We start from the raw sequence: 26,318 nt of genomic DNA, 5'->3' as shown, positions 1-26,318 counted from the left end.
TGTACATAAATACATAACAGACAGTCTCTACTCAACAGAACCACAAACAGGACAAATAAGAGATTGGGGGTGGGGGGGTGGGGAGGACAGGGACTGACTTCCTTTTCACAGCATATAATTGCCCTGATAGCACATCACAGACTGAGAGACAGGTATGTAACTGACCTACACTCGTGCACCGTAGGGGCAATTTTTTCATGCCTGTTTGAAAAGTTACCCCCAGAAGTTCCGACGGGAAGAAAAACCCAAGGCAACAGCTAAAGAAAAATACAATAATCCTGAGAAAAATAGGCCTCTCTTCCACTGTTTAACAAAGTTCCGCCCAGATTGAGTTTGCTTTTCACGTGTTTGAAGCTAGGCTCTGCTTACGCCATTTGGAGATGGAATCAGTCACGCTAGGTCTTTGCTTTGGATTCCTCCTCTCGGGCAAACAGTGCCGCTACTGTCTTCCCTGAGCTGAAAAAGCACAGGAAGGCAGCACGATGGCCTTCAGCTTTGTGCGCTCTCTCTCGGAAGATTTATATTTGGCTTTAACTACTAAAAAAAACCATGTAGAGTTGATGATTTCATGAAGATGTACGATCTATCTGTGGAGAAGGGAGGTTGATCACCCCTGTGGTGGGCTGTGATAAACCAGGTCTTTATGAATCCCCTTTTCTCGAGGGAGCAGCCTGGGATGGCAGGAGGGGGCTCCAGGTAGCAGGGCAGCTTTACAGACCCTGTCTGGTGCACTCAGAGCCCAGCTGGAGCATCTTAAATCGGAGTGGTGGGAACCGGGGATTTGTTACAGAAGCCTGGTGTGAATTATCTTAACCTAAACCAGCTCTACTGCTCCAAAACCTCACTTATGCTCTTTAATTTGCTCTTCCCTGCCCCACCCCCCACCCCCAAGGATTTCAGTCCTAGACCAGGCTTGAGTAGATATTTTAAGTTTGTGGCATTTATTTTAGTTGGAATGCTTTAACAGGGATCTTTGTCAGGTTCACTCATAAACCTCTAACGTTGGTTTAACACCCTATTCTTGCACCTTCCCCTATAACGCAACAATGATTTTGCTACTGAGAGAAAAACATGTGACTTACACTACATTGAACCTGCCGATTCCAAATATGAACTCCGAATTTGCCTGACACGTCTAGATTTTAATTATACATGCAAAGCCTATTCACTTATAATATTAACGCTAGTAGTGCAGAACTTCCTTGGGAACAGACGAGCTGAAAACTATGCTGAGCTAGTAGACAACATGCTTAAAGCATATGAACAACTTGGCTGCCGAATGTCTTTGAAAATGCATTTCTTACATTCCCATCTTGACTTTTTCCCACCCAATTTGGGACACGTAAGTGACGAACACGGAGAGAGGTTCCATAAAGACATTTCTACAATGGAGAACAGATATCAAGGCCGCTGGAATCCCAACATGATGGGGGACTATATGACCGGTCACAAACGCAAAAGCAGATGCCTGAAGCACTTTTAACAGTACTGGGCCTTGCTGACGTAAGACTTTTAAACTGGAATACGAGACCTTTTTGAAATTTTGTTATTCCACTACATTTTCATATACTGTTTACTACGAAAACTTTGAGGTGGATCAGGTAATTGTTGGAGTAAAACTCGTTCTGTAAAAAATTAGTCAATGCTTTCCAAGTGCTTAATTCATTGGGGCAAACTTATGCATAACAAAATTTCCTGACGTGTTACAACAATTTATTTATTTATTTATTGCATTTGTATCCCACATTTTCCCACCTATTTGCGGGTTCAGTGTGGCTTACAATACATTGCAATGATGGAAATACAATTTGTTACAACTCGATTATGGGTTACATTGTGAGGAGTTAAGTTACGACGAAGTCAAAGTATCATTGAGGGAATAAACAAGGAAAAGAACGGTGGAACAGTGGAAGAACAACGGATGCTGATAAGGCAACAGAACAATAGCAAGAGAACATTCGGGTATAACATTTTATCTGTAAATTAAGGTTTAGATGTGATAAAATTACTGGGGATGAGAGTATAGAAGATAGTGTATTGATGCATTGCTAACAGTGTGTGTGTACTTCATGTGTTTTGATCCTTTCAATAGATTTTTCCAAAGAGATGAGTCTTTAATAGTTTGCGGAAGTCGGTTAGTTCTGACTTCGGATTTGGAATATGCACACTGAATTTAGTATAGGACAAATGGTTTTTGCTCAGTAGCACACGAACATTTTTTTGTTGTTGTGCTATGAATTATTTAAAGGTTTTGTACAATGGCCCCTGGATACAAATCCGGAGTGTAAGGCTTACCTGGCCTGCCCGATATCCTTCCTGGTGCACTGTCACAGACCTCAGCTGACTTCATTTGTTCCCAGGCTTTCATGAATTCTGCTACCCTTTCTTTCCTTTCTTCTAAAGTCCAGAAAGGCCGGGATAAACACAGAGGATCCCTGGTTACATGTTTTACCTTTTCTAAACTGTCTGCACAGGACATGGAGTAGCAACATTCAGGACATCCTACCAATAAGGCTGCAGCTGATAACTCTTAATGAGCTATGAAACATCACTCACAAAAGCCAATGTCTGCCACAAAAATACTGTATGTAGCACCGATACCTAATACAGAAAGTAAAGGTTCTACCGGTTCTAGATTCCATTACTGCATGTAGTATATACTATATTTAACACTGATATAGTAGATACAGGTTCTATAAGTTCTAGACTTTCTCTACCATCCTCTTCAACGAGAGTACTACGTTGCCAAAGACCCCACAGCTGGTAAAAGGGAAGTCTCATTTTTCTACTTGGCACGTGGCCATTTCGAGGAGGGGGGAGCCCTTACCGCTACCCACTGAGGTGGTGGTAAGGGCTCCCGCGTTAACCTGGCAGTAACCGGGCAGTGCCGATTACCACTGGGTTCACTCTGGTGCTACAAAAATAAATGGTGCACTAGAGGTGGGAAGTACTGCTAGGCTGCTGCGGTAGCCCGGCAGCAGCGAACAGTAAGCCCGCGTTGGGCCTACCTCCGCTTAGTAAAAGGAGCCCTTAATAGGAATTACAGATCAGCTTTATCTGGGTACTGATCAGACTATCACAGATATCTGGACAAGTGCAGAAGGCCACATTATACCCAAATATCTAGCTATAGCCCAGCATAGAATATCTGGGTACAAAAAGCTAGTGGAGGAGTGGCCTAGTGGTTAGAGCACCGGTCTTGCAATCCAAAAGGTGGCCAGTTCAAATCCTACTGCTGCTCCTTGTGATCTTGGACAGGTCACTTAATCCTCCATTTCCTCAGGTACAAGCTTATTGGCCCTCCTGGGACAGAGAAATAGCCAGAATACTTGAATGTAACTCACCGTCAGCTACTACTGAAAAAGGTGTGAGGAAAATCTAAATAAATTATGGAATGTTGCTACTATTGGAGATTCTACACAGAATGTTGCTAGTGGGGGAGTGGCCTAGTGGTTAGAGCACTGGTCTTGCAATCCAAAAGGTGGCTGGTTCAAATCCCGCTGCTGCTCCTTGTGATCTTGGGCAAGTCACTTAACCCTCCATTGCTCAGGTACAAACTTAGATTGTGAGCCCTCCTGGGACAGAGAAATATCCAGGGACAGAGAAATATCCAGAGTACCTGAATGTAACTCACCTTGAGCTACTACTGAAAAAGGTGTGAGCAAAATCTAAATTAATAAATAGCGGCAACTGGTGTTAAAAAACCACTGACTACCCTGGGCAGAGCTTTGAGAGAATTTAAACCCATATAAAAAGACTGGACCTAATATAGCAAACTTGGTTTTCGTGAAAGGTGCTTTTGTGCAGGGCAAATGATTTCACTGATGGCAGCAGCCAAACCCTTAATGTAAACAAGTGCAGGGGAAAGTTATTTTGTAACTGTAATTCTCAATGTCTCATCTGATATTTCCTTTCTGTGCCTGCGCCCCTTAGGGCATGCTGCTTGCATCCCACAGAGAAAGCCTTAGCAGAGCTACTGGAGGCATTAAAAAAAAAATCTATGTTCTATTAATCTGTGAACCTATTTCTATGGGAAGAGATCTCGAGAAGCTGACAGTGCAGTACGAAAGAATAAACAAACACATGTGTTAATGGAGAGACTGGGGGCAAATCGTTGACACACTCTGACCAAGTGGGAAGCTATTTGGGTTCCTTTCTTGAAACACTGCTCCTGATGGAAGCTTGGGATTGTGGAGAGGGGAGGAGAGGGAGGTGCTTTGGGGGGGGGAGGAGTGTTTTTTTTCAGGGGGGGGGTGAGATAATTATAAAAACCGGTCAGAAATCTTAGAAGTACATGTGCATTCAGGCCCAGATGCACTAAACTTTAACGACTCTTTAACGAAGAATTTTTGAACCGTGGCATGCATTAAAGGCCATTTTCCGACGACGGTAGCAGAAAACAAAAACGGAACGCAGATGAGAAAACTGTGTAGAAACCCTATTGAAACGAGATGCACTAAAGTTTTCCGCCTGCCCTAACGCTGGAAAACTGCCGGAAAGCTAACAACAGGTCTGTACCTGTCGTTAGGGCTGTCCGACTAAAATCTTCAATGTAAACCCCCCCCCCAAAAAAAGCAAGGGGGGCGAAAACGCATATCAGGGGCATCCTTTATTGATGCCCGAGCTCGCTGCTGCTCCCCGCTCCCCCTGCATCTATGTGAAAAAGTGAAAAAAAAAGGATCAGGAGGGGGCAAAGGCGCTTGTCAGGAGCGTCCTTTATGGATGGCCTTGCCCCCCCGCCCCGCCCAAGGTCGCCGCTACTCCCCACTCCCCCCCCCTTTGAATTAAATAAAAAAACAAAACAAAATTCAAAACTTTAGCAGCCCCAGGCCCCCCTCCCTTCCTTTCTCTCAACTCTTTCTCCCCACAGCTCCGCCTCCGCCTCCCGCCATCCTCCGCCCCCCCGTGCCCCGCCCACGCCGCCACCCCTGAGGTCGTCGCTGCCGCTCCCCCCCTCCACCGGTCCCCCCTCTGCCTTACCGGGCCCGCGCAGCGCCTCTCACCTCTGTGTGAAGGCGCTGCACGGGCAAGAACAGCTGATGCATCGAGTCTTCGCATCTCTCCTTTCCTCCTGGGCCCACCCTGTCTACTGTAAGTAACTACATAGGTTACTTACGTCAGACGGGGGTGGGCACAGTAGGAAAGGAGAGACGCAAAGACTCGAGGCATCAGCTGTTCTTCTTGCCCGTGCAGCGCCTTCACACAGAGGTGAGAGGCACTGCGCGGGCCCGGTAAGGCGGAGGGGGGACTGGTGGAGGGGGGAAGCGACAGTGACAACCTCAGGGGTGGCAGTGGGGGCGGGGCACGGGGGGCGGAGGATGGCGGGAGGCGGAGGCGGAGCTGTGGGGAGAAAGAGTTGAGAGAAAGGAAGGGAGGGGGGCCCGGGGCTGCTAAAGTTTTGAATTTTGTTTTGTTTTTTTATTTAATGCAGGGGGGAAGCGTGGAGCAGCGGTGACCTCGGGCGGGGGGGGGGGCAAGGCCATCCATACAGGACGCTCCTGACAAGCACCTTTGCCCCCTCCCGATCCACATGTGTGTGTTTTGGTTTTTTATGTTTGTGGCATGCGCAGAGCAGCCAGCATAACGCTTGGCTGCTCTGCGCATGGTTTAGGGACCGATTACGGACGGGGATTACACCAGTTTGATGCATTGTACTTTACAATACTGCACCGAACATGTGCGACTTGTTTTTTTGGTGCATTGTTCGTTTTTTAAAATTCGTTAAGGACTTTTACGTTTTTGATTTTTTAACGTTTGGTTGATGCATCTAGCTCTCAGTGTCTTTCTTTTGAGAGTTAAATGCTTCTTGTTAGTGTTTATCAGATGTTGAGTTCCTCCTTGTTGTATTGTACTTGCTTAAGTAGCCGTTTGTGGCTTGTTGTTTTTCATGTTATGTCTCTCAATATTTAATAAAGACTTCTACAAATTAAAAAAAAAAAAAACACAGTGATGTAACAATGAGCCGTGTGAGTTCCATGTCATCTGCTACATTTTACTTTCTTTGGTATCGCGTTCTAGTGATAGAGCACCCCAGTGTTTCACGCTTTTCAAAAATACTAGGACTAGGGGGTATGCGATGAAACTACAGTGTAGTAAATTTAAAACAAATAGGAGAAACGTTTTCTTCACCCAACGCATAATTAAACTCTGGAATTCGTTGCCGGAGAACGTGGTGAAGGCGGTTAGCTTAGCAGAGTTTAAAAAGGGGTTGGACGGTTTCCTAAAGGACAAGTCCATAGACTGCTACTAAATGGACTTGGGAAAAATCTACAATTTCGGGAATAACTTGTACAAAATGTTTGTACGTTTGGGAAGCTTGCCAGGTGCCCTTGGCCTGGATTGGCCGCTGTCGTGGACAGGATGCTGGGCTCGAAGGACCCTTGCCAGCTTATAATCGAACGAGAATAACGCCCAAGTTCCGACCTAAATCGGGAGATGGGCGTTCTTCTCACAAAAACAAATAAAGCGGTATAATCGAAAGCCGAACTTTGGACGCTTTCAACTGCACTCCGTCGCGGATGCGGACAAAGTTGACGGGGGCGTATCGAAGGCGTGTCGAAGGCGGAACTGGGGCGTGGTTATCGGGCGAACAGAGATGGGCGCCCTTCGCCGATAATGGAACAGTTTTGAGCTAGAATTTAGGACACTTTTCCTGGACCCTGTTTTTTGACGAATAAGGCCCCCAAAAGTGCCCTAAATGACCAGATGACCCCCAGAGGGAGTCGGGGATGACCTCCCCTGACTCCCCCAGTGGTCACTAACCCCCTCCCACCACAACAAATGATGTTTCACAACTTTTTACTTTCACCCTCAAATGTCATACCCTCCTCCCAAGCAGCAGTATGCAGGTCCCTGGAGCAGTTGTTAGGGGGTGCAGTGGACGTCAGGCAGGTGGACCCAGGCCCATCCCCCCCCTACCTGTTACAATTGTGCTGCTTAATGCTACTAGTCATCCAACCCCCCCAAACCCACTGTACCCACATGTAGGTGCCCCCCTTCACCTCTTAGGGCTATAGTAATGATGTAGACTTGTGGGCAGTGGGTTTTGAGGGGGATTTGGGGGGCTCAACACCCAAGGGAAGGGTGCTATGCACCTGGGAGCTCTTTTACCTTTTATTTGGTTTTTGTAAAAGTGCCCCCTAGGGTGCCCGGTTGGTGTCCTGGCATGTGAGGGGGACCAGTGCACTATGAATCCTGGCCCCTCCCACGAACAAATGCCTTGGATTTATTCGTTTTTGAGCTGGGCGATTTCATATTCCATTATCGCTGAAAAGCAAAAACGCCCAGCTCACACCTTGACGAATAAAACATGGGCGTCTTTTTCTTTTAAAAAATACGATCCGCCCCGCCCCTTCACGGACCCGTTCTCGGAGATAAACGCCCATGGAGATAGGCGTTTCTGTTCCATTATGCCCCTCTTGGTCTTTTCCCAGTGTGGCATTACTTATGTACTTTATTTTTCATGATAAAGAAGGTGTTTTGTCCCATTTCTGATTTCCTGGGGAGGAAGAGTACCCAGAAAATTAAAGCTGATCAAAACTGTAGTTTCACCTAATGCCAATGTTATGCTCCAATAGCTACATCCTTTCAATTCATCAATGTTTTTTTTTTTTTTAAAAAGATGTCTTGGAAATCGCTAGTGTGAAATGACTGTCTCTAGGCTCTTTCATGTGGGTGGCCAGAAGACACAAGAAGTATGGCCACCGAGTGTGGAGGAGTAGCCTAATGGTTGATCCTGGTGACCTGGGATCAAGTCCCGCTGCGTCTACCTTAGGCAAGTCACTTAACCCTCCATTGACCCAGGTACAAAAACCAAGACTCTGAGCCCTCTAGACAAAGAAAAAGTACCTACATATAATATGTGCAGCACTGGATATGTCTAGTAGCACTATAGAAATAATTTGTAGTAGGATTGACTGGATGAACCACAGGAGGGATGTTGGAAATAAGGACATTTTTATTGCCCTGGCACAAACCATGTTTTAGCCTCTACCTGTGTCAGGGGTCAACTATAATCCTTTCAGTAGTAATCTACGGGTGTAAGGGAAATACATAAAATCTAACCATCAGCAAAAACGCATCCCAAATTAGGTGAATAAGCCATAAATAATTCTTTCCTGAAGAATAACATTTGGCAGCTTAAGAAATACCTTAAAAAGAACCGTGTAAAGCACAATCAACATAGTAAAAAGAATTGTATAACCTTTTAGCATAACAAACGTTGTAAAAACAACTGTGTAATCTTTTAGCATAACAAACGCTGTAAAAAGATCTGTGTAAAGTGCAACAAACACTATCAACAGAACTGTGTAAAGCACAACAAACACTGTAAAAAAATAACTATGTAACCTTATAGCATAACAAACGCTATAAAAAGAACTGAAAGGATTGTCATTGATCCCTGGTTCAGGCAGGTCCACGGCTCTATTCCTTATGTTTTCTTGCTGTGGTATTTTTCCTTGGGGTTTTCCCTCTCTGTTGTGACTCTTCCTTGTGGGTGATTGTGAATTTAAATCCCAAACTGGGCAATGCTGTGAGGAAATGACTCTGCTGGGACCAGAAATAATCTACCTTCTTGTGCAGAGAAAGGCAGGAGGTTCTTCTGTTGCCTAAGGGTTTGTTTGTTTGTGTGTTTGTTTGTTTTTTTAATCCAAGGGTTCATTAACATCAAAAGCTCTGTCAATATCTTTGCAGGTTCTGTGCAATTTTATATAGACAGAATAAGGGGATGGGAGAGGGGATTAGCTTGTCACATCTGGAAACTCTTCAGATTTTACCTAGAGTCTTGGCTTTGGTATAGCTTGCCGGGACGACACGGAAACCCTGGAGGTTTCTGAGTAAATTGGACCAGAAGAGGAGATGGCAACTTTGTCTCATATCAACCAGAAGAGGGAGGAGGCAAAAACATTGCCCCACAAGGACCAGAAGATGAGATTGGCATCAGCCTGTACAGGCTGGTAGAGGTCAGTGCCAGAACTGGTGGTGGGAGGCGGGACTGGTGGTTGGGAGGCGGGGATAGTGCTGGGCAGACTTATACGGTCTGTGCCAGAGCCGGTGGTGGGAGGCGGGACTGGTGGTTGGGAGACAGGGATAGTGCTGGGCAGACTTATACGGTCTGTGCCAGAGCCGGTGGTTGGGAGGCAGGGCTGGTGGTTGGGAGGCGGGGATAGTGCTGGGCAGACTTATACGGTCTGTGCCCTGAAGAGGACAGGTACAAATCAAAGTAGGGTATACACAAAAAGTAGCAAATATGAGTTACCTTGTTGGGCAGACTGGATGGACCGTGCAGGTCTTTTTCTGCCGTCATCTACTATGTTACTATCCTGCTTATAATCGAACGAGAAAAACGCCCAAGTTCCGACCTAAATCGGGAGATGGACGTTTATCTCACAAAAACGAATAACGCGGTATAATCAAAAGCCGAATTTGGACGTTTTCAACTGCACTCCGTCGCGGATGCGGACAACGTTGATGGGGGCGTGTCGAAGGCATGGTGAAGGCGGAACTGGGGCGTGGTTATCTGCCGATCAGAGATGGGCGCCTTTCGCCGATAATGGAAAAAAAATATGCGTTTTTAGCGAGAATTTAGGGCACTTTTCCTGGACCCTGTTTTTCCACGAATAAGGCCCCAAAAAGTGCCCTAAATGACCAGATGACCACTGGAGGGAATCGGGGATGACCTCCCCTGACTCCCCCAGTGGTCACGAACCCCCTCCCACCACAAAATATGCCGTTTCACAACTTTTTATTTTCACCCTCAAATGTCATACCCACCTCCCTGGCAGCAGTATGCAGGTCACTGGAGCAGTGGACTTCAGGCAGGTGGACCCAGGCTCATCCCCCCCCCCCCCACCTGTTACACTTGTGCTGGTAAATGGGAGCCCTCCAAACCGCCCCCCAAACCCACTGTACCCACGTGTAGGTGCCCCCCTTCACCCCTTAGGGCTATAGTAATGGTGTAGACTTGTGGGCAGTGGGTTTTGAGGGGGATTTTGGGGGCTCAACACCCAAGGGAAGGGTGCTATGCACCTGGGAGCTGTTTTACCTTTTTTTTTTTTTTTTTTGTAAAAGTGCCCCCTAGGGTGCCCGGTTGGTGTCCTGGCATGTGAGGTGGACCGGTGCAGTACGAATCCTGGCCCCTCCCACGAGTAAATGTCTTGGAGTTATTCGTTTTTGAGCTGGGCGTTTTCGGTTTCCATTATCGCCGAAAAACAAAAACGCCCAGCTCAAAAAAAGATAAACGTCCATGTTTTTTCGAAAATACGATTCGGTCCGCCCCTTCACGGACCCGTTCTCGGAGATAAACGCCCATGGAGATAGGCGTTTCTGTTCGATTATGCCCCTCTATGTATGTTATATAGAGGCAGACTGTAAATCCTCTGGAGCATGGAAATGGTATTTTTGTAAACTGCCCATCCTGTATGCAGGTAAAATACGCACAACGTTCTACAACGTGAAAAATTTTACCCATATTTAATAGAGGTATTCCTAGGGGTGGGGTCAGGGTGGGAAGGGCAGCAAGACACTCATTTTTCTAGTTTCAGAAATACTTGCGTTGTTTTGATCAAAAATTACCCATAGAAAAAGGAAGTGCAAGTTTCTGTGGGTGCTTTTCTTTCGAAAAATTTGACTTTGCAGCTAGGTGGGTAGTATGAATACAGCCCCCGGAGTTCACATATATAGAGAGGAAAGGTTCAGAGAAGAGTGAGAAAACGATAAAGGGCACGGAGCAGGTCTCTTAAGAAGGGAGGTTTAACAGGTTAGGGCTTTCAGCTTGGAGTAACGATAACAGAGAGGGGATGTGAGAGATGTTTCTAGATCAATGAGTGGGGTGGAACGGTTGAATAGGATGGATCTATATTTTAGATATAGACGCCTGCGGGTCTTAATTTGGAAATTGATTGGTCTTCCTTGATCTGACCTCTGATTGGTTGAGCTATATCCGTTGTCATTATAAGGGTGGCGCTAACAATTCCAGCGCCATTTTGAAACCTAACATCCGTGCGACTGTGCCGTGCACCCCCAGGTGGTGAGGATGATGCATTTCGGTGGGGGGGGGGGGGAAATGAGTGATGCATCGAGGGGTGATGCGCCAAGGGAGGTGGGGGGGGTGTAGCAGTGACCCGCCCCAGGTGGCAGCCAACCTAGGTTTGCCAATGCACCACATGATGTAAACTTGATTTTAAAATTTCACTTTGACTTTGCCTCAGCCACAAGAGAACCTACTCGGTACCTTCCACCCCTACTCCATTACTAACACAGATTTTTTTTTTTAAAGTTGCAAACCTTTTCTTTTCTGAATTTCTGAGAACAGTAAAACGCCTGTTTCCCTACTATCGTTTTATCTCAAAAGGAAAGTAGCTAATCTGAAGTTCCGTGTAACTGTGAACATCACTAACGCTGCAAGCTGTGAATCTGGCAAGATCCCATGATAATGCCGATGGCAAGATTTTTAAAACGAATTTTTTGAAGCCAATTCTGATGGCAGCAGCCATTGGCCGCTCAGTGGGATTGCTCTATTCTCATTCCGTATTATGAGTCTGCAGGAGTGTCCATACAGATGCTCAGAGTTGCGGCAGTTGGCTTTCTGCTGACTTAGTGGCCCCTTCTGCTGCTTAAGATGCCTTTTCACTGTTTCCAGTAAAAGCACCATCCAAAGAGACAGGGGCATGTGAGATTCTGAGCACAGGCAGCCAGGGCGAGCCGAGAGGGGGGGGGGGGGACAGGGAGGACAAGATTTGCCAGGCCCAGCCTCCAAGGGGAGCCCGGCACCAGGGTCTGCCTCTCTCCTACTCCTCTCAGGACTCGGGTGATTGCATTAACGTGATAATTCGGTCCAGGCACACAGGAGAAGGAGAGAGACAGGCCTTACTGCTGGGCCCCCCTTGTAGGTCAGGGAGGGGCAGACACACTGATGGAGGAAGGTAGGAGGCAAGGGGCAGTGTCAGCCTGAGCGAGTGAGCAAGGGGTAGTGGCGGCCGCATCTGCGTCCTGAGGGGGGGGGCAGCGCCCCAGGCCTGGCTCTGTCTCTTGGCGACCCTGCAGGTAACGGAAACAGTTGAAGAAAGGAGGAACCTAAATAGACTCTTAATCTCAAATAATGGCCTCATTGCTTCAAGGAAAGGGAATATGGCCTTCTCTGGGATCAATGGGGAGCAATTCTATGACCTGGCAACTTATTTTCATTTATTTATTTAACACATTTATACCCCACTTTTTCCCACTAGTTGCAGGCTCAATGTGGCTTACAAAGTAACATGGGTAGGTTACAGTTCAGTATAATAACATTAAACAATGTCATAATAAAAAATTAATCATAAACGTATCGTCTAAGACAACAAAGATAATAAAAGATAATGGAAAAACATTAGGGTCAATAAAATTTTGCTGAACAGATAAGAAAGAAACTAAGTAACGTCTGGATGGTGCGCCTTCTTGAACAGGGTGGTCTTCAATAGTTTCCTGAAGTTTAGATGATTCTGAGTTGATTTTAAGAGTTTAGGCAGTGCACTCCATAGCTGAGTTCCTATAAAGGAGAAGCTTGATGCGTAGGTAGATTTGTATTTGAGGCCATTGCAATCTGGGTAATGTAAAATTAAATAGGATCGGGAAAGACTGGAACTATCTCTGGGTGGTAGATCTATAAGATTTAACATGTATCCAGGAACTTCACCATAAATGATCCTATGAATCAAGGTGCAAATTTTAAAGGCAATACGTTCCTTGATGGGCCAATGTAATTTTTCTCGGAGGGGCTTGGCAGATTCGAATTTAGAATTTATATCATGTCAAGAGCTGGTAAGTTAGCACGCATAACAATGCCCATGCTCTGCCCATATATACACCGAACAAATTTGGGCGCTGAAAAAAATGCAGGCTAAGTGCGCGGCAGTGTGTTCCATAACTGTGTGCTCAAGTAGGTAAAGTTTGACGCGTACATTAATTTGTACCAGCAATAGCCTGATAAAGCAGGTTCAAGGTTGTCTGTCCTCTTCCTGTAACACTACTCTATTACTGCAAACATGGACAGTCTCCTTAGGAATTAGCCAAAATATTCCCCAAGGTAGCCAAGTATCTTTTCAGTTATGCGAATTATTATTAGGAATTATTAGGCAAGGAATGGTGAATAAGACCAAAAGTACTATAATGCCTCTGTATCGCTCCATGGTGCAACCTCAACTTGAGTACTGCGTTCAGCTCTGATCACCACATCTCAAAAAAGATATAGCAGAAATAGAAAAGGTTCACAGAACAGCAACCAAAGTGATAAAGGGGTTGGAACTCCTCTCGTATGAGGAAAGGCTAAAGAGGTTAGGGCTCTTCAGCTTGGAAAAGAGACGGTTGAGGGGAGATATGATTGAGGCCTACAAAATCCTGAGTGGTGTAGAACGAGCAGAAGTAAATAAATTTTTTTACTCGTTCCAAAAGTACACTCAAGAAAGTTACATGGAAATACCTTTAAAACGACTAGGAGGAAATATTTTTTCACTCAACAAATAGTTAAGCTCTGGAACTCTTTGCCGGAGGACGTGATAACAGCAGTTAGCGTACCTGGGTTTAAAAAAGGTTTGGACAAGTTCCTGGAGGAAAAGTTCATAGTCTGCTATTGAGACAGACAAGGGGAAGCAACTGCTTCCCCTGGGATTTGGGTTTCTGCCAGGTACTTGTGACCTGGCTTGGCCACTGTTGGAAATAGGATACTGGGCTAGACGGACCATTGGTCTGGCCCAGTATGGCTACTCTTATGTTCTTATGTGACATAAAATACAGAACCACAGGCCTGTAAACTTCAGCGAGTCACCAATCCTCTCGGGAAGTGGGTGAAATGAGGCCACAGATACTGAGAGAAAAGAGTTGTTGCTTTCAGATGGATTTTTTGTTAATTAATTTGAAAGTGATATGAGATTTACACTTTAGTATTTAAAATTAAAATAACATTAATTATTTTATTTATTTATTTATTTATTTATTTATTTTATGCTTGGTGTACTGTTCACATCAAGAGGGTCTTTTACTAAGACACAGTAGAAATCAGCTGGCGATAAATGCCGAAAGGAATATAATGGACGTTTCGACATTTATTCCCCGCTGATTTCTACCGCGTCTTAGTAAAAGATCCCCCAAAGGTTCAGGATATGTCAGGAAGGCCGTGTAGAATCCGTCAGGCACGTGCCTGCGTGTGGCCTGGAAACCGGCTCCTTTAGTTTTGGGTGGAAACTGTATTTCATTTCAACCTGCAGACGGCATTTCTTCCAGCTGTTTCAGGAGAAGCATCTGTGTGGCTTCTGGGTCTAAACAGCAGGCTGTAGTTCTCGTTCTATAGAGGAGTGTGGTAGCCGTGTTAGTCCACTCTTAAGGTTATCAATAGAAATCAAACAAAATAAAACATGGAAAAGAAAATAAGATGATACCTTTTTTATTGGACATAACTTAATACATTTCCGATCTGACGAAGAAGGGCAACCTTCGAAAGCTAATCAAGAAATGTATTAAGTTATGTCCAATAAAAAAGGTATCATCTTATTTTCTTTTCCATGTTTTATTTTGTTTGATTTCTATTGATAACCTTAAGAGTGGACTAACACGGCTACCACATTCCTCTACGATCTGACGAAGAAGGGCAACCTTCGAAAGCTAATCAAGAAATGTATTAAGTTATGTCCCATAAAAAAAGTATCATCTTATTTTCTTTTCCATGTTTTATTTTGTTTGATTTCTATAGATTCTACATGGAATGTTGCTATTCCACTAGCAACATTCCATGTAGAAGTCGGCCCTTGCAGATCACCAATGTGGCCGTGCAGGCTTCTGCTTCTGTGAGTCTGACGTCCTGCACGTACGTGCAGGACGTCAGACTCACAGAAACAGAAGCCTGCGCAGCCTTCTACATGGAACGTTGCTAGTGGAATAGCAACATTCCATGTAGAATCTCCAATAGTAGCAACATTCCATGTAGAATGTCCAATAGTAGCAACATTCTATGTAGAATCTCCAATAGTATCTATTTTACTGTCATAGTAATGCTTGAATGTTTTCACTTATATACACTGTCAGCTAGCACATTTGCTTATTTCCGATCTGAGGAAGAAGGGCAACCTTCGAAAGCTAATCAAGAAATGTATTAAGTTATGTCCAATAAAAAAGGTATCATCTTATTTTCTTTTCCATGTTTTATTTTGTTTGATTTCTATTGATAATCGTTCTATAGAGAATCTCATTCTTATAATATCAAGAATGGGGTAACACTTCATGACGAGATGATTTGGGACATTTTTAACTGGCTGCTTTAGGTTTATTTGTTTTTTTTTTTTAAATTGGATTTGGGAGGCATTTGAAATATAAATAAATACATATATTTTCCCCAGGCTTACAAGGTATGAGTTGTTTGACACTGGTCTTTTGAACTGTTTTTCTGTGTTAATTGCTTTTATTTTATTGCTTATTGTTCACCTAGAACCATGGCGAGAGGACGGTCTGCAAAATAATATTAAATAAACAGATAATAATAAGGGGCCCTTTTACTAAAGGTCATTGACCCCTGAATTCTATATATGATGCTCAAAATTGCGTGTGCCTAGTTTAAGAGCACAATTTAGTTGAATAATGAGTCAATGCCAATAATTCGATGCTAACAATGATTGCCATTAACTGGCAACAATTCGGATTTACACACATATCTTACTAAGGGCTATTCTATAAAGATGTGTCTGTAAATCTTTCAGGGGCCCTTGTACTAAGCTGCAGTAAAAAGTGGCCTGCGCTAGTTTAGATGCGTGAAATTGGCGTGCGCTGGGCCATTTTTTTTTACCATGGCGGGTAAAAGGGCCTTTTTTTGAATAGGGGAATAAACGGCCGTGCGTTAATATTAAAAGTAGAACGCAGCTATTTACTCCCTGGGCCCTTACTGCCACCTTGTTACTTGGTGGTAAAGGCTCACGCTACTGGTGCGATAATCAGGCAGGTTATGGCAATGTGGCCACGCTGCCAATTAGCGCCAGGCACCCCCCTCCCCCATGCTAGAAAATAGAAAATTATTTTCTACCATGGGAAACAGTGTGGCCAACTTCGAAATTGCTGTCGGCGGCCGCACTACCCCAGCAGCAGTGTCGATTTAGCACGTGCTACTCGTGCGTGAGCCCTACAGCAGCTTAGTGAAAGGGCACTTTATTGTGCATCTGTAAAGAGTCATGAGTGGGTCGGGGGGGGAGGGTGTTCACTAAAGATGCATACAGTATTACAGAATTCAGGGGATCCACTCCTAATTTTCACACGAGGATTTACACCAGTACACAAATATTGCCATACTGGGACAGACCATAGGTCCCATCAAGCCCAGCATCCTGTTTCCAACAGAAATAAGTAGTGGATTTTCCCCAAGTCCATTTTAATAATGGCCTATGGACTTTTCCTTTAGGAAGCTAGCCAAACTTATTTTTTTAAACCCCGCTAAACTAACTGCTTTTACTACATTCTCTGGCAACGAATTCCAGAGTTTAATTACACGATGAGTGAAGAAATATTTTCTCAGATTTGTTTTAAATGTACTACTTTTTGGCTTCATCGTATGCCCCCTAGTCCTAGTATTTTTGGAAAGAGTAAACAAGCGATTCACATCTACCTGTTCCACTCCACTCATTATTTTGTAGACCTCTATCATATCTCCCCCAGGTTTCACTTGGTGCAAATTTCACATGAAAATCTGGGCATAGATCCCAGTGCTAAGCGTTAGTCTATAAATGGCCCCCAACCTGGAGTTCCATTTCTAGAATAGCTTTCATCGCTCATTTTTTTCCAGCTTCCAAATTCGGACATTATTTGCATAATCTAGTCCTAAAACCTTAATGCGTGTGTAGCGCGTACTAACAGGTTACCACAGAACAGGGGCATAGCCAGACTTCGGCAGGAGGGAGGTCCAGAGCCCGAGGTGAGGGGGCACATTTTAGCCCCCCCCCCCAGTGCTGCCGACCTCCCCCCCCCCGCCACCCCTCTGCCGACGACCCTCTCGACCCCCCCCCCCTTGCCACCATCGGGTACCTTTGCTGGCGGGGGACCCCAATCCCCGCCAGCCGAGGTCCTCTTCTTCTGGGGTGCAGGACGTCAGACTCACAGAAACAGAACGAAGCCTTGCTTGGGGTCCCCCTCCAGCAAAGGTAGCCCAAGGCGGGGGAGGGTTGGCAGCGGGAGGGGGGATCGAGAGGGTCAGCAGGAGGGGGTCCAGGGTCAAATCTATGGGGTCCCAGGCCCCCGTGGCCCCACCTAGCTACACCACTGCCACAGAATGCATTAAAACATTTTGTGATATTTTGCCTGTTTGAGCTCCGTAGCCCATGCATTACCTGTTTTTTAAAAAGTATTTTTAGGATGGGGTGTGTCATGGGTAGAGAGTGGGCTTTCCCACATCATCTGGCTAGTACATTAGTAAAAAAGAAAAAAGCCCTAGAATAATGCTATGCTAATTCTAGGCTTGGAAAAGTCCTGCATTAGAACACGCTGAGCCCAGATTTTACCACATGCTAGTAAAAGAGCCCCTAAATTTGTGTCTAGAGTCGCCATCTTCACCCCTAGTCAACATCACAGGCTGATCCAGATGTGCTTTTGCCCCCTGCACGTTGTTGTTCTGATTTGCTTCAGACAGTGGTTCTCAGCCCAGTCCTCTGGACACAATCAGCGACTTCGCTTTTTTCAGGATAGCCACAATGAATATGTATATCTGCACGCACGGCCCCTAATGTGTGCAAATTTACCTCAAGCACATTTATTGTAGATATCGTGAAAAATTCGACTGGCTGGCGGGGCTGTCCCATTAGGCATCACTAGGCAGTTGCCTATGGCAGCAGCTTCAGAGAGGCAGCAAAGAGCATCTGCTGTCAATGTAAAACAATAGATTTCAACAATCACAAAAATTCCAAGAAAACAGCAGGATGTACTTTTACCAATAGAGAGGATGGGTGGTTTCAAATTGCCCAATTACCCAGATAATTCTGAGAAGGGTGGCGCTGAAATGATCATGATTGTTGGGGAGGAGACAAGAAACCTAAAGTTTAATGAAAGGGTGCAAAGCTGAAGATTTCCCTAGGGTACCTATTATCCTTGCACCAGCACTGCTGGCTGGGTTTATCTCAATGATGAGCTGGGAAAAATCTAAACTATATCTCTGTGCATGCACTGGAGGAAAACCTGGACTGAATCAGCCAGTGCAACTGACCTGGGTTGAGGTGGCAACCCCTACTGCAGTGCTTCTCAACCCTTCCTGGAGGCACTTGGGTTCTGGGGGTTACCACAATGGATATGCATGAGATAAATTTGCAAACAGCAGATACCAGTGTGTATGCAAATCCACCTCATGCATATGCAGTGATCCTGAAAACCTGCCAAGGCATTTCTCCAGGAGATGGTTGGGAAGCATCACCCTACTGTGCTCATTTTAAAAGAAACAATCGACTTAACTGCCTAAATATTCCATAAGTACATAAGTATTGCCATACTGGGAAAGACCAAAGGTCCATCGAGCCCAGCATCCTGTTTCCAACAGTGACCAATCCAGGTCACAGATATGTACAAAACATTTTATACTGCTTGTCCCAGAAATAGTGGATTTTCCCCAAGTCCATTTAATAACGGTCTATGGACTTTTCCTTTAGGAAGTCGTCCAAACCTTTTTTAAACTCCGCTAAGCTAACCGCCTTTACCACATTCTCTGGCAACGAATTCCAGAGTTTAATTACATGTTGAGTGAAGAAAAAGTTTCTTCGATTCGTTTAAAATGTACTACATTGTAGCTTCATTGCATGCCCCCTAGTCCTAGTATTTTTGGAAAGCGTGAACAGACGCTTCACATCTACCCGTTCAACTCCACTCATTATTTTATAGACCTCTATCATATCTCTGCCTTTTCTCCAAGCTGAAGAGCCCTAGCCGCTTTAGCCTTTCCTCAAAGGAAAGTCGTCTCATCCCCTTTATCATTTTCGTTGCCCTTCTCTGCACCTTTTCTAATTCCACTATATCTTTTTTGAGATGCGGCGACCAGAATTGAACACAATATCCGAGGTGCGGTCGCACCAAGGAGCGATATAAAGGCATTATAACATCCTCATTTTTGTTTTCCATTCCTTTCCTAACAAAGAATCTATTTACCTCTTTATTTACATTCAATGTGTTTTGAAAATGTAATTATTTGCAAAGTAAGAACAAAGTCTCTGCTTCCCTTTCTTTCTTGTATAAATGAAGCTGCAGAGCCCATTGTGTGGAATGTACCCTTAGGTCTGATTAGTGTTTATTTTTAATTGCATGGCATTTCACTTTCAGTGCCTTTGTGGGTTATTTTGCTGGACGCTGCGGTATAATGGGGCTGCAGTCTTTGAATGCAAAACTGCCAGGGAGCAACACAGGAAACTCAACAATTTTATTGCTTCCTGTATGCAGAAAGATGTCAAAAACACTTTAGACTGAACATGCAATGCTTAATATAGATAATACAGCTGTATTTAATAGTATATTTTACTATTTGGCCAAATACAAATAATGAAAAATATTATTTGGCCGAATACCATAAGAACATAAGCGTAGCCATATCGGGTCAGACCAATGGTCCTTCTAGCCCAGTATCCTGTTTCCAACAGTGGTCAATCCAGGTCACAAGTACCTGGAAGAAACCCAAATCGTGGCATCATTCCATGTAGAATCTCAAAGAACAGCAAGGTTCTGGAATCCCAGACAGTAGCAACATTCCAGCATCCCAAAGAGTAACAAGATTCCGGAATCCTAAAGACTTTCAACATTCCATGCTACTAATCCCATGGGCATTGAGCTTCACATAAGAAATAGTAAAAGAAGCAACGGGGTGGGTGGGTGGGGGGGGGGGGGTTCCACCTCCTCTCTGTTTTGTAATAAGCTGTTTTCCATAGAGTACAAAGGTCACCACATAATCTGTAGCCTGCGAAACAGTTCTGGATTATTGGTACTGTTGTACTTCCTTGAATTTATACGGAGTTTTTGGAATTTGAGTGCTACAGGGGTGGGATGGAGGGGATGGGAAGGGGAGGGGAGTGATGGGGGGGGGGTATGGGTAGTTTATAAGCTGTATGGTTCATGCATAGTATTTTATTGTTTGTAAGTTGGCATTATTGTGTATGTTGTGTGTTGTGTATGCTTACTTTGAGTTATCAATAAAATTTTCTTTAAAAAAAAAAAAAAAAAAAGAAGCAACGGGAAATCAGAGATAAGTATTTACTTCAGTAGGACATAGCACAGCTGAGCCCCGGATTATTCATATTTGAATTTAATTCACTATTAGGCCAAACATGAATAATATATTTGGGGCACTATTCAGGACCGAATCAAATCGAATATGAACATTCGGTACAACACAAGGGAGTGGAGGAGTAGCCTAGTGGTTAATGCAGTGGACTTTAAGCCATTGTGACATCACTGATGAGGTTGGCTCTTATTGGTGGAATAAGTGGAGGAGTAGCCTAGTGGTTAATGCAGTGGACTTTGATCCTGGGGAACTGGGTTTAATTCCCACTGCAGCTCCTTGTGACTCTGAGCAAGTCACTTAACCCTCCATTGCCCCTGGTACAAAATAAGTACCTGAATATATGTAAGCTGCTTTGAATGTAGTTGCAGAAACCTCAGAAAGGCAGTATATCAAGTCCCAGTTCCCTTTCCCCCTTTCCCTTATGACATCACAATATCAGAAGTGAGCCAAGTATCGGGCAATCAAGCCATTGTGACATCACTGATGAAGTTGGCTCTTATTGGTGGAATGAGTGTAGGAGTAGCCTAGTGGTTAGTGCAGTGGACTTTGATCCTGGGGAACTGAGTTCAATTCCCACTGCAGCTCTGGGCAAATCACTTAACCCTCCATTGCCCCAGGTACAAAATAAGTACCTGAATATATTTAAACCGCTTTGAATGTAGTTGCAGAAACCTCAGAAAGGCAGTATATCAAGTCCCAGTTCCCTTTCCCCCTTTCCCTTATGACATCACAATATCAGAAGTGAGCCAAGTATTGGGCAATCAAGCCATTGTGACATCACTGATGAAGTTGGCTCTTATTGGTGGAATGAGTGTAGGAGTAGCCTAGTGGTTAGTGCAGTGGACTTTGATCGTGGGGAACTGAGTTTGATTCCCGCTGCAGCTCCTTGTGACTCTGGGCAAGTCACTTAACCCTCCATTGCCCCTGGTACAAAAATAAGTACCTGAATATATGTAAACTGCTTTGAATGTAGTTGCAAAAAGGCGGTATATTAATTTCCATTTCCCTTATGACATCACACTATCAGAAGTGAGCAGCAATCAAGCCATTGTGACATCACTGATGAGGTTGGCTCTTATTGGTGAAATGAGTGGAGTAGCCTAGTGGTTAGTGCAGTGGACTTTGATCCTGGGGAACTGAAGTTTGATTCCCACTGCAGCGCCTTATGACTCTGGGCAAGTCACTTAACCCTCCATTGCCCCTGGTACAAAATAAGTACCTGAATATATGTAAACTGCTTTGAATGTAGTTGCAAAAACCTCAGAAAGGCTACTGTATATCAAGTTCCCTTTCCCTATTATTAAATTTGGGGGCACCCGAACATTTTTATGGTTGGAAGGACTTTACTAACCAAAATCCACTCTGCCTCCAAATTTCTAGCTGCTGATGCTATGTGGAGCAAAATGTTGGTTGGGTCATGTCCCCAGTGCGCTGACCCCATTCCACTACCTATGATTTAATGTGGCTATTTTTTGTTCGATTGTGACATATATGGGGGTAGAGGTGGGGCATACCTGGGGGGGGGGAGTGCCTGGCAGCTTCCTACAAATTCTTTTTAGGCTTCCAACTCAGAGGGCAAACTTTAAATGATTTGCTTTTAATAGGGAATGCAATAGGGTATCCTGAACTACAAATCCCTGCATGCAATGGGGTAAACCCAGAACTGGATCAACCCTGTCAGGTGACTCTAGATCCAGTTGGCAATCCTAGTGTAGGAGGGGTTTTCTATAAGAAAGGATGAGAGAAGCAGAGAAATGGAAGAGTGATGGGAGGAGATTTTCCTCTACCCATGCGTTAAAAGGTTTCCTCGTCCTCTGTCCCAGAAGCATGTCCTCCCAGGCACTGCTCAACACGAGTGTCAGTGCCCCATCAAACCTGTCCTTTGGAAGGCACAGGAATGGGCATGCCACCAGCCCTGAGCCTGTGCCCGTTAAAGGGGCAGCTGTGATGTGACACTGCCGATAGCAGTGCTTGTGAGAAAGTGTTGTTGGGATAGAAAAGGTGCCCATAAGCTGCTGCCTACTTCTTCTAATGGGAAGCCTGATCCTGGCTGGCAGAAAGGTTGAGAAAGGGCATCCTAGCTGAGAGAGGAACTGGAAGAGGAAGCGCAGGCTGTGAAACGAGCAGATAAGAATCTGAGAGTCACAAGCATAAAAGTTGGAAAATTGTTTAAGTTTGGTGCAGATATCTATATTAATGATGTTCTGGTACGGGTGGGAGGCTGCTGGTATCTACCCTGTTCTTTCAGCTCTATCATTGCCAGGGTAAATGAAATATTATACTGAATAAGATGGAGTAGGAGTCAGGACATACAGTGCTATGGGCTGAAGATCTCCCTCTGAAACATTGCTCTCACTTGACAGCTCTGATCATTGCACCAAGGGGCTTAGACTGCAGCTCCCTCCAGGATAAAGTACTTAAGCATGCTGAGTCTGGCCACAAGGTGTCACCATTACGCAATGAAGAGGGCAGCCTCTTCCATAAAAGACCAGTTACATTTCCAGTAATGCAAAATAAATAATAAGCATATGGACTAATAATGTTAATCTCCTACCATACATTATGTATTATAAAATTAGGGATAATCAACAAGCCAGTATCCACCAAGGACCTGTTGATTGTGGCAGAGTTCAGTTGTTGCAAAAAGTAATATACACCTCAATCACAAGTCTTTCTAAAAATTTCTCTCATTACCTCCTTAAAGAAAACATTTATTCTGCTTTAAACCCTGTAAGCCAGAGGGAAGGCAAAACAACCAATGGCTGTTCCAACAGATCAACCATTCTTGTAAGACAGGGGTGGGCATCCTCGAAGGTTGCAACCCAGTCGGATTTTCAGGATTTCTCCAATAAATATGCATGAGATCTATTTGCATACAATGGAGGCAGTGCATGCAAATAAATTTTATACATATTCATTGGGGAAATCCTGAAAACCCAACTGGGTTGTGGCCCTCAAGGAGCAAAGTTGCCCACCTCTGTTGTAGGCTATAAAGGAAAAGGTCTTAGATCTTTGTGGTGTGTGTGTGGGGGGGGGGGGGGGTGATGGAGGTAGGGAAGAGTCCTGATTTAGGGTGCACTGTCTGCCCATATTCTGTGATGAACAAGACCCCCATCGTGCAAAATCTGAAGGAAAGACAAAAGTTATACAACAGGCGCAGATGATCTACTGGGCAGAACAGAATAACCCATTAATAATAACACTACTTATTTTATAACACCCTATAAGTATTCAAGTACATGTATATATACACATGCACACACACAGACACGCACACCCAAAAACATACATACATGCACAGACAAAAACAAGCACACAAACACATGCACACACACACACATATACACACACACGCACATATATGCACATAAAGACACACACCCAAACACATGTATAAAAAAAACACACACACAGAGAAATGCATGCGCACACACGTACACATGTGCACAAATATGCACATGGACACACACCCAAAAACATACATTCACAAACCCACACACACACAGAAATATATGCACATGTGTACATGGACATACATACACACATACATATGAGTGTCTGCATGCACATACACACACATATACACATACACACATGAGCACGTACACACCCCTACCATGCTTACACACACACATACGCACACCCACAAATGCAGATACAAATACATGGACACTCATACACATGCACACCCACATATGCGCACATACACACACACATACATACAAGTGTCTGCACACACACACACATACACACATGAGCATGTACACAACAGACATACACACACATGCATACACACATGCACCTACCACACACACACATATGTGGACACATACACACAAATACATGCAAATATATGCATATGAGCTCACCCCCCAGAAACCCATACTACACACATGCACAAATACACACATGCAAAAATACACACATATACATGGACACACACATATACACAAACACATATCCACCCATATCACAAATGCGTCGCACAAATACACACACAAGCATATGGAGGAGACATGCACATGCACACATATACACATACATACATGTGCTCACACATATACACATGAGCATGTACACACACACATGCAGATACTCACACATGGACACACACACACCTAAGTGTGTTCATGCACACACACACACACACATGTAAATATGAATGCACATGCACAGACCCACACAAGCACATTCATGTGCACACCTGCACATGAATACACACACACATGGGAACACATGCACAAGCACACACAAACAGAGTATATTTTAAGATTGATCTTACAACACAACACATGTAGTTATGAACTAGAAGTTGTAGGGTTAAACTTACTTCTTGGCTCTCGAGGTCCATCTACTGTTACTTTAATGGCACGATGATAAGTGGCAACTTGAGTGGGGTTTGTGAAAACTGTGATGGTCAAAGTGAAGCTCTTTCCTGAAAAAAGAAGTAAAAAGGCTGATGCAGTAAGAAAAGACTGAGATTCTCGTCTATCAATTTTAATTCCCTTTCTTTTTTTCTTTATTGCTGCTTATCTAACATTTAGCACCTATTTGCTTCCCCCCCCCCCCCCCCAAAAAAAAAAACACACTCTGAAATCTTATGTAACTGATTTCGGGGGCACAATACGAAGTACTGGAAATGTGCAATTTCAAATAAACCGTGGTACCAACATATTTTCAAAGCACTTAGACTTACAATCAGTCTACCAAGCACAAGAAGAAAAGAAAATGTGTTTGGCTCTTTTGAGATACATCTACTGTACACCGCCTTGAGTGAATTCTTTCCAAAAGGCAGCAAATAAATCCTAATAAATAAATAAGTAAAATATATGTGAAAGGATAGAAAACGTGACACCCTGAACCCCAGGAAAACAGACAATGACAGAGAGAGTTGCCCGTAAACCCCTCCTAGAGTAAATACCCAGACAGTGGGTGGGATTCGTGCCCCTCCAGACATTTACTTCACTATCTCAAAATTCACCCTGTGCTCTGTGTGATCAATGTATGGCTTTTGTGCCATTTGGCATGGATAGAGTCACAGTTGAACACAGAAGCGTAGCTAGGTTTTAACGTCATGGGAGCAGACTTTTTGTGAAGCTGAAGGGCTGATTTGCATAGGCGCCATTTTATTCAAAATACGTTTGGGGGAGGGGTTGCTCCCCTTGCACCCCACCTAGCTATGCCTCTGAATTCTGGGAAATCTGAGGGTGTAGTTGATTTTGTACCTATTCAACTTCTGATTAGTTTCTTGTGGCCCTTTCTGTTTTTTCTTACAGCACCTTCTCTCTGCGGGTTTGGAGCATACGAATCACTATAGTTTGCAGTCTGATAACTGGGCCGTGTAGTGGATGCCCCTCCTTAATTTTCCTACATCAGAGAATTGTAAAGTAGCCGCTCTGATCAAGTGATTGCACTAATTATTATTATGAGAATAATTTTGCCTTTTAGTCTATTATTTGTTCAGAAACATATATGTAGCTCCCTCTGACGTAACTGGCCAGTAGGACATTTCTGGAACCCAGATTGCATGAAACCTTCTGAAGAAAGAAGAAATCCCATTACACTGAATATTAATCAGTATCAGCTGGACACCCAGAGACAAAGGAAGAAAACACTTCTTTCCCAGGTCCCACAGGAAGGCAGAAGAAAGCATCAAAGCCCTCTGAGATAAGCAAAGCAGTTCTTTAATGAGAATCCCAACATGGGCCGTGTTTCGGCATAAACGCCTGCCTCAGGGGTCAATTATTGAAATTCACTCTGTCAATAAACACTATCCAATACACCAAAAGCTGATTCATTAACATGAGTACATAAGTAATGCCATACTGGGAAAAGACCAAGGGTCCATCGAGCCCAGCATCCTGTCCACGACAGCAGCCAATCCAGGCCAAGGGCACCTGGCAAGCTTCCCAAACGTACAAACATTCTATAAATGTTATTCCTGGAATTGTGGATTTTTCCCAAGTCCATTTAGTAGCGGTTTATGGACTTGTCCTTTAGGAAACCGTCCAACCCCTTTTTAAACTCTGCTAAGCTAACCGCCTTCACCACTTTCTCCGGC

The 26,318-nt window shown here is 44.3% G+C and overlaps 1 protein-coding gene across 1 annotated transcript in view; it reads right to left on the bottom strand.

Moving 5' to 3' along the window:
* The window catches only part of RUNX3 (RUNX family transcription factor 3), a 95,058-nt gene that overhangs the window by 54,150 nt on the left and 14,590 nt on the right, over window positions 1-26,318 (bottom strand). The window contains exon 3 of the mRNA XM_030220062.1: window positions 24,588-24,692. Within this exon, the coding sequence (XP_030075922.1) occupies window positions 24,588-24,692 (105 nt within the window). The remainder of the gene's footprint in view (window positions 1-24,587; window positions 24,693-26,318) is intronic.

The sequence above is a fragment of the Microcaecilia unicolor genome, chromosome 11, assembly GCF_901765095.1.
Source record: "Microcaecilia unicolor chromosome 11, aMicUni1.1, whole genome shotgun sequence".
NCBI classification, from domain to species: Eukaryota; Metazoa; Chordata; class Amphibia; order Gymnophiona; family Siphonopidae; genus Microcaecilia; species Microcaecilia unicolor.
This window is presented reverse-complemented; position numbering and strand designations above follow the sequence as displayed.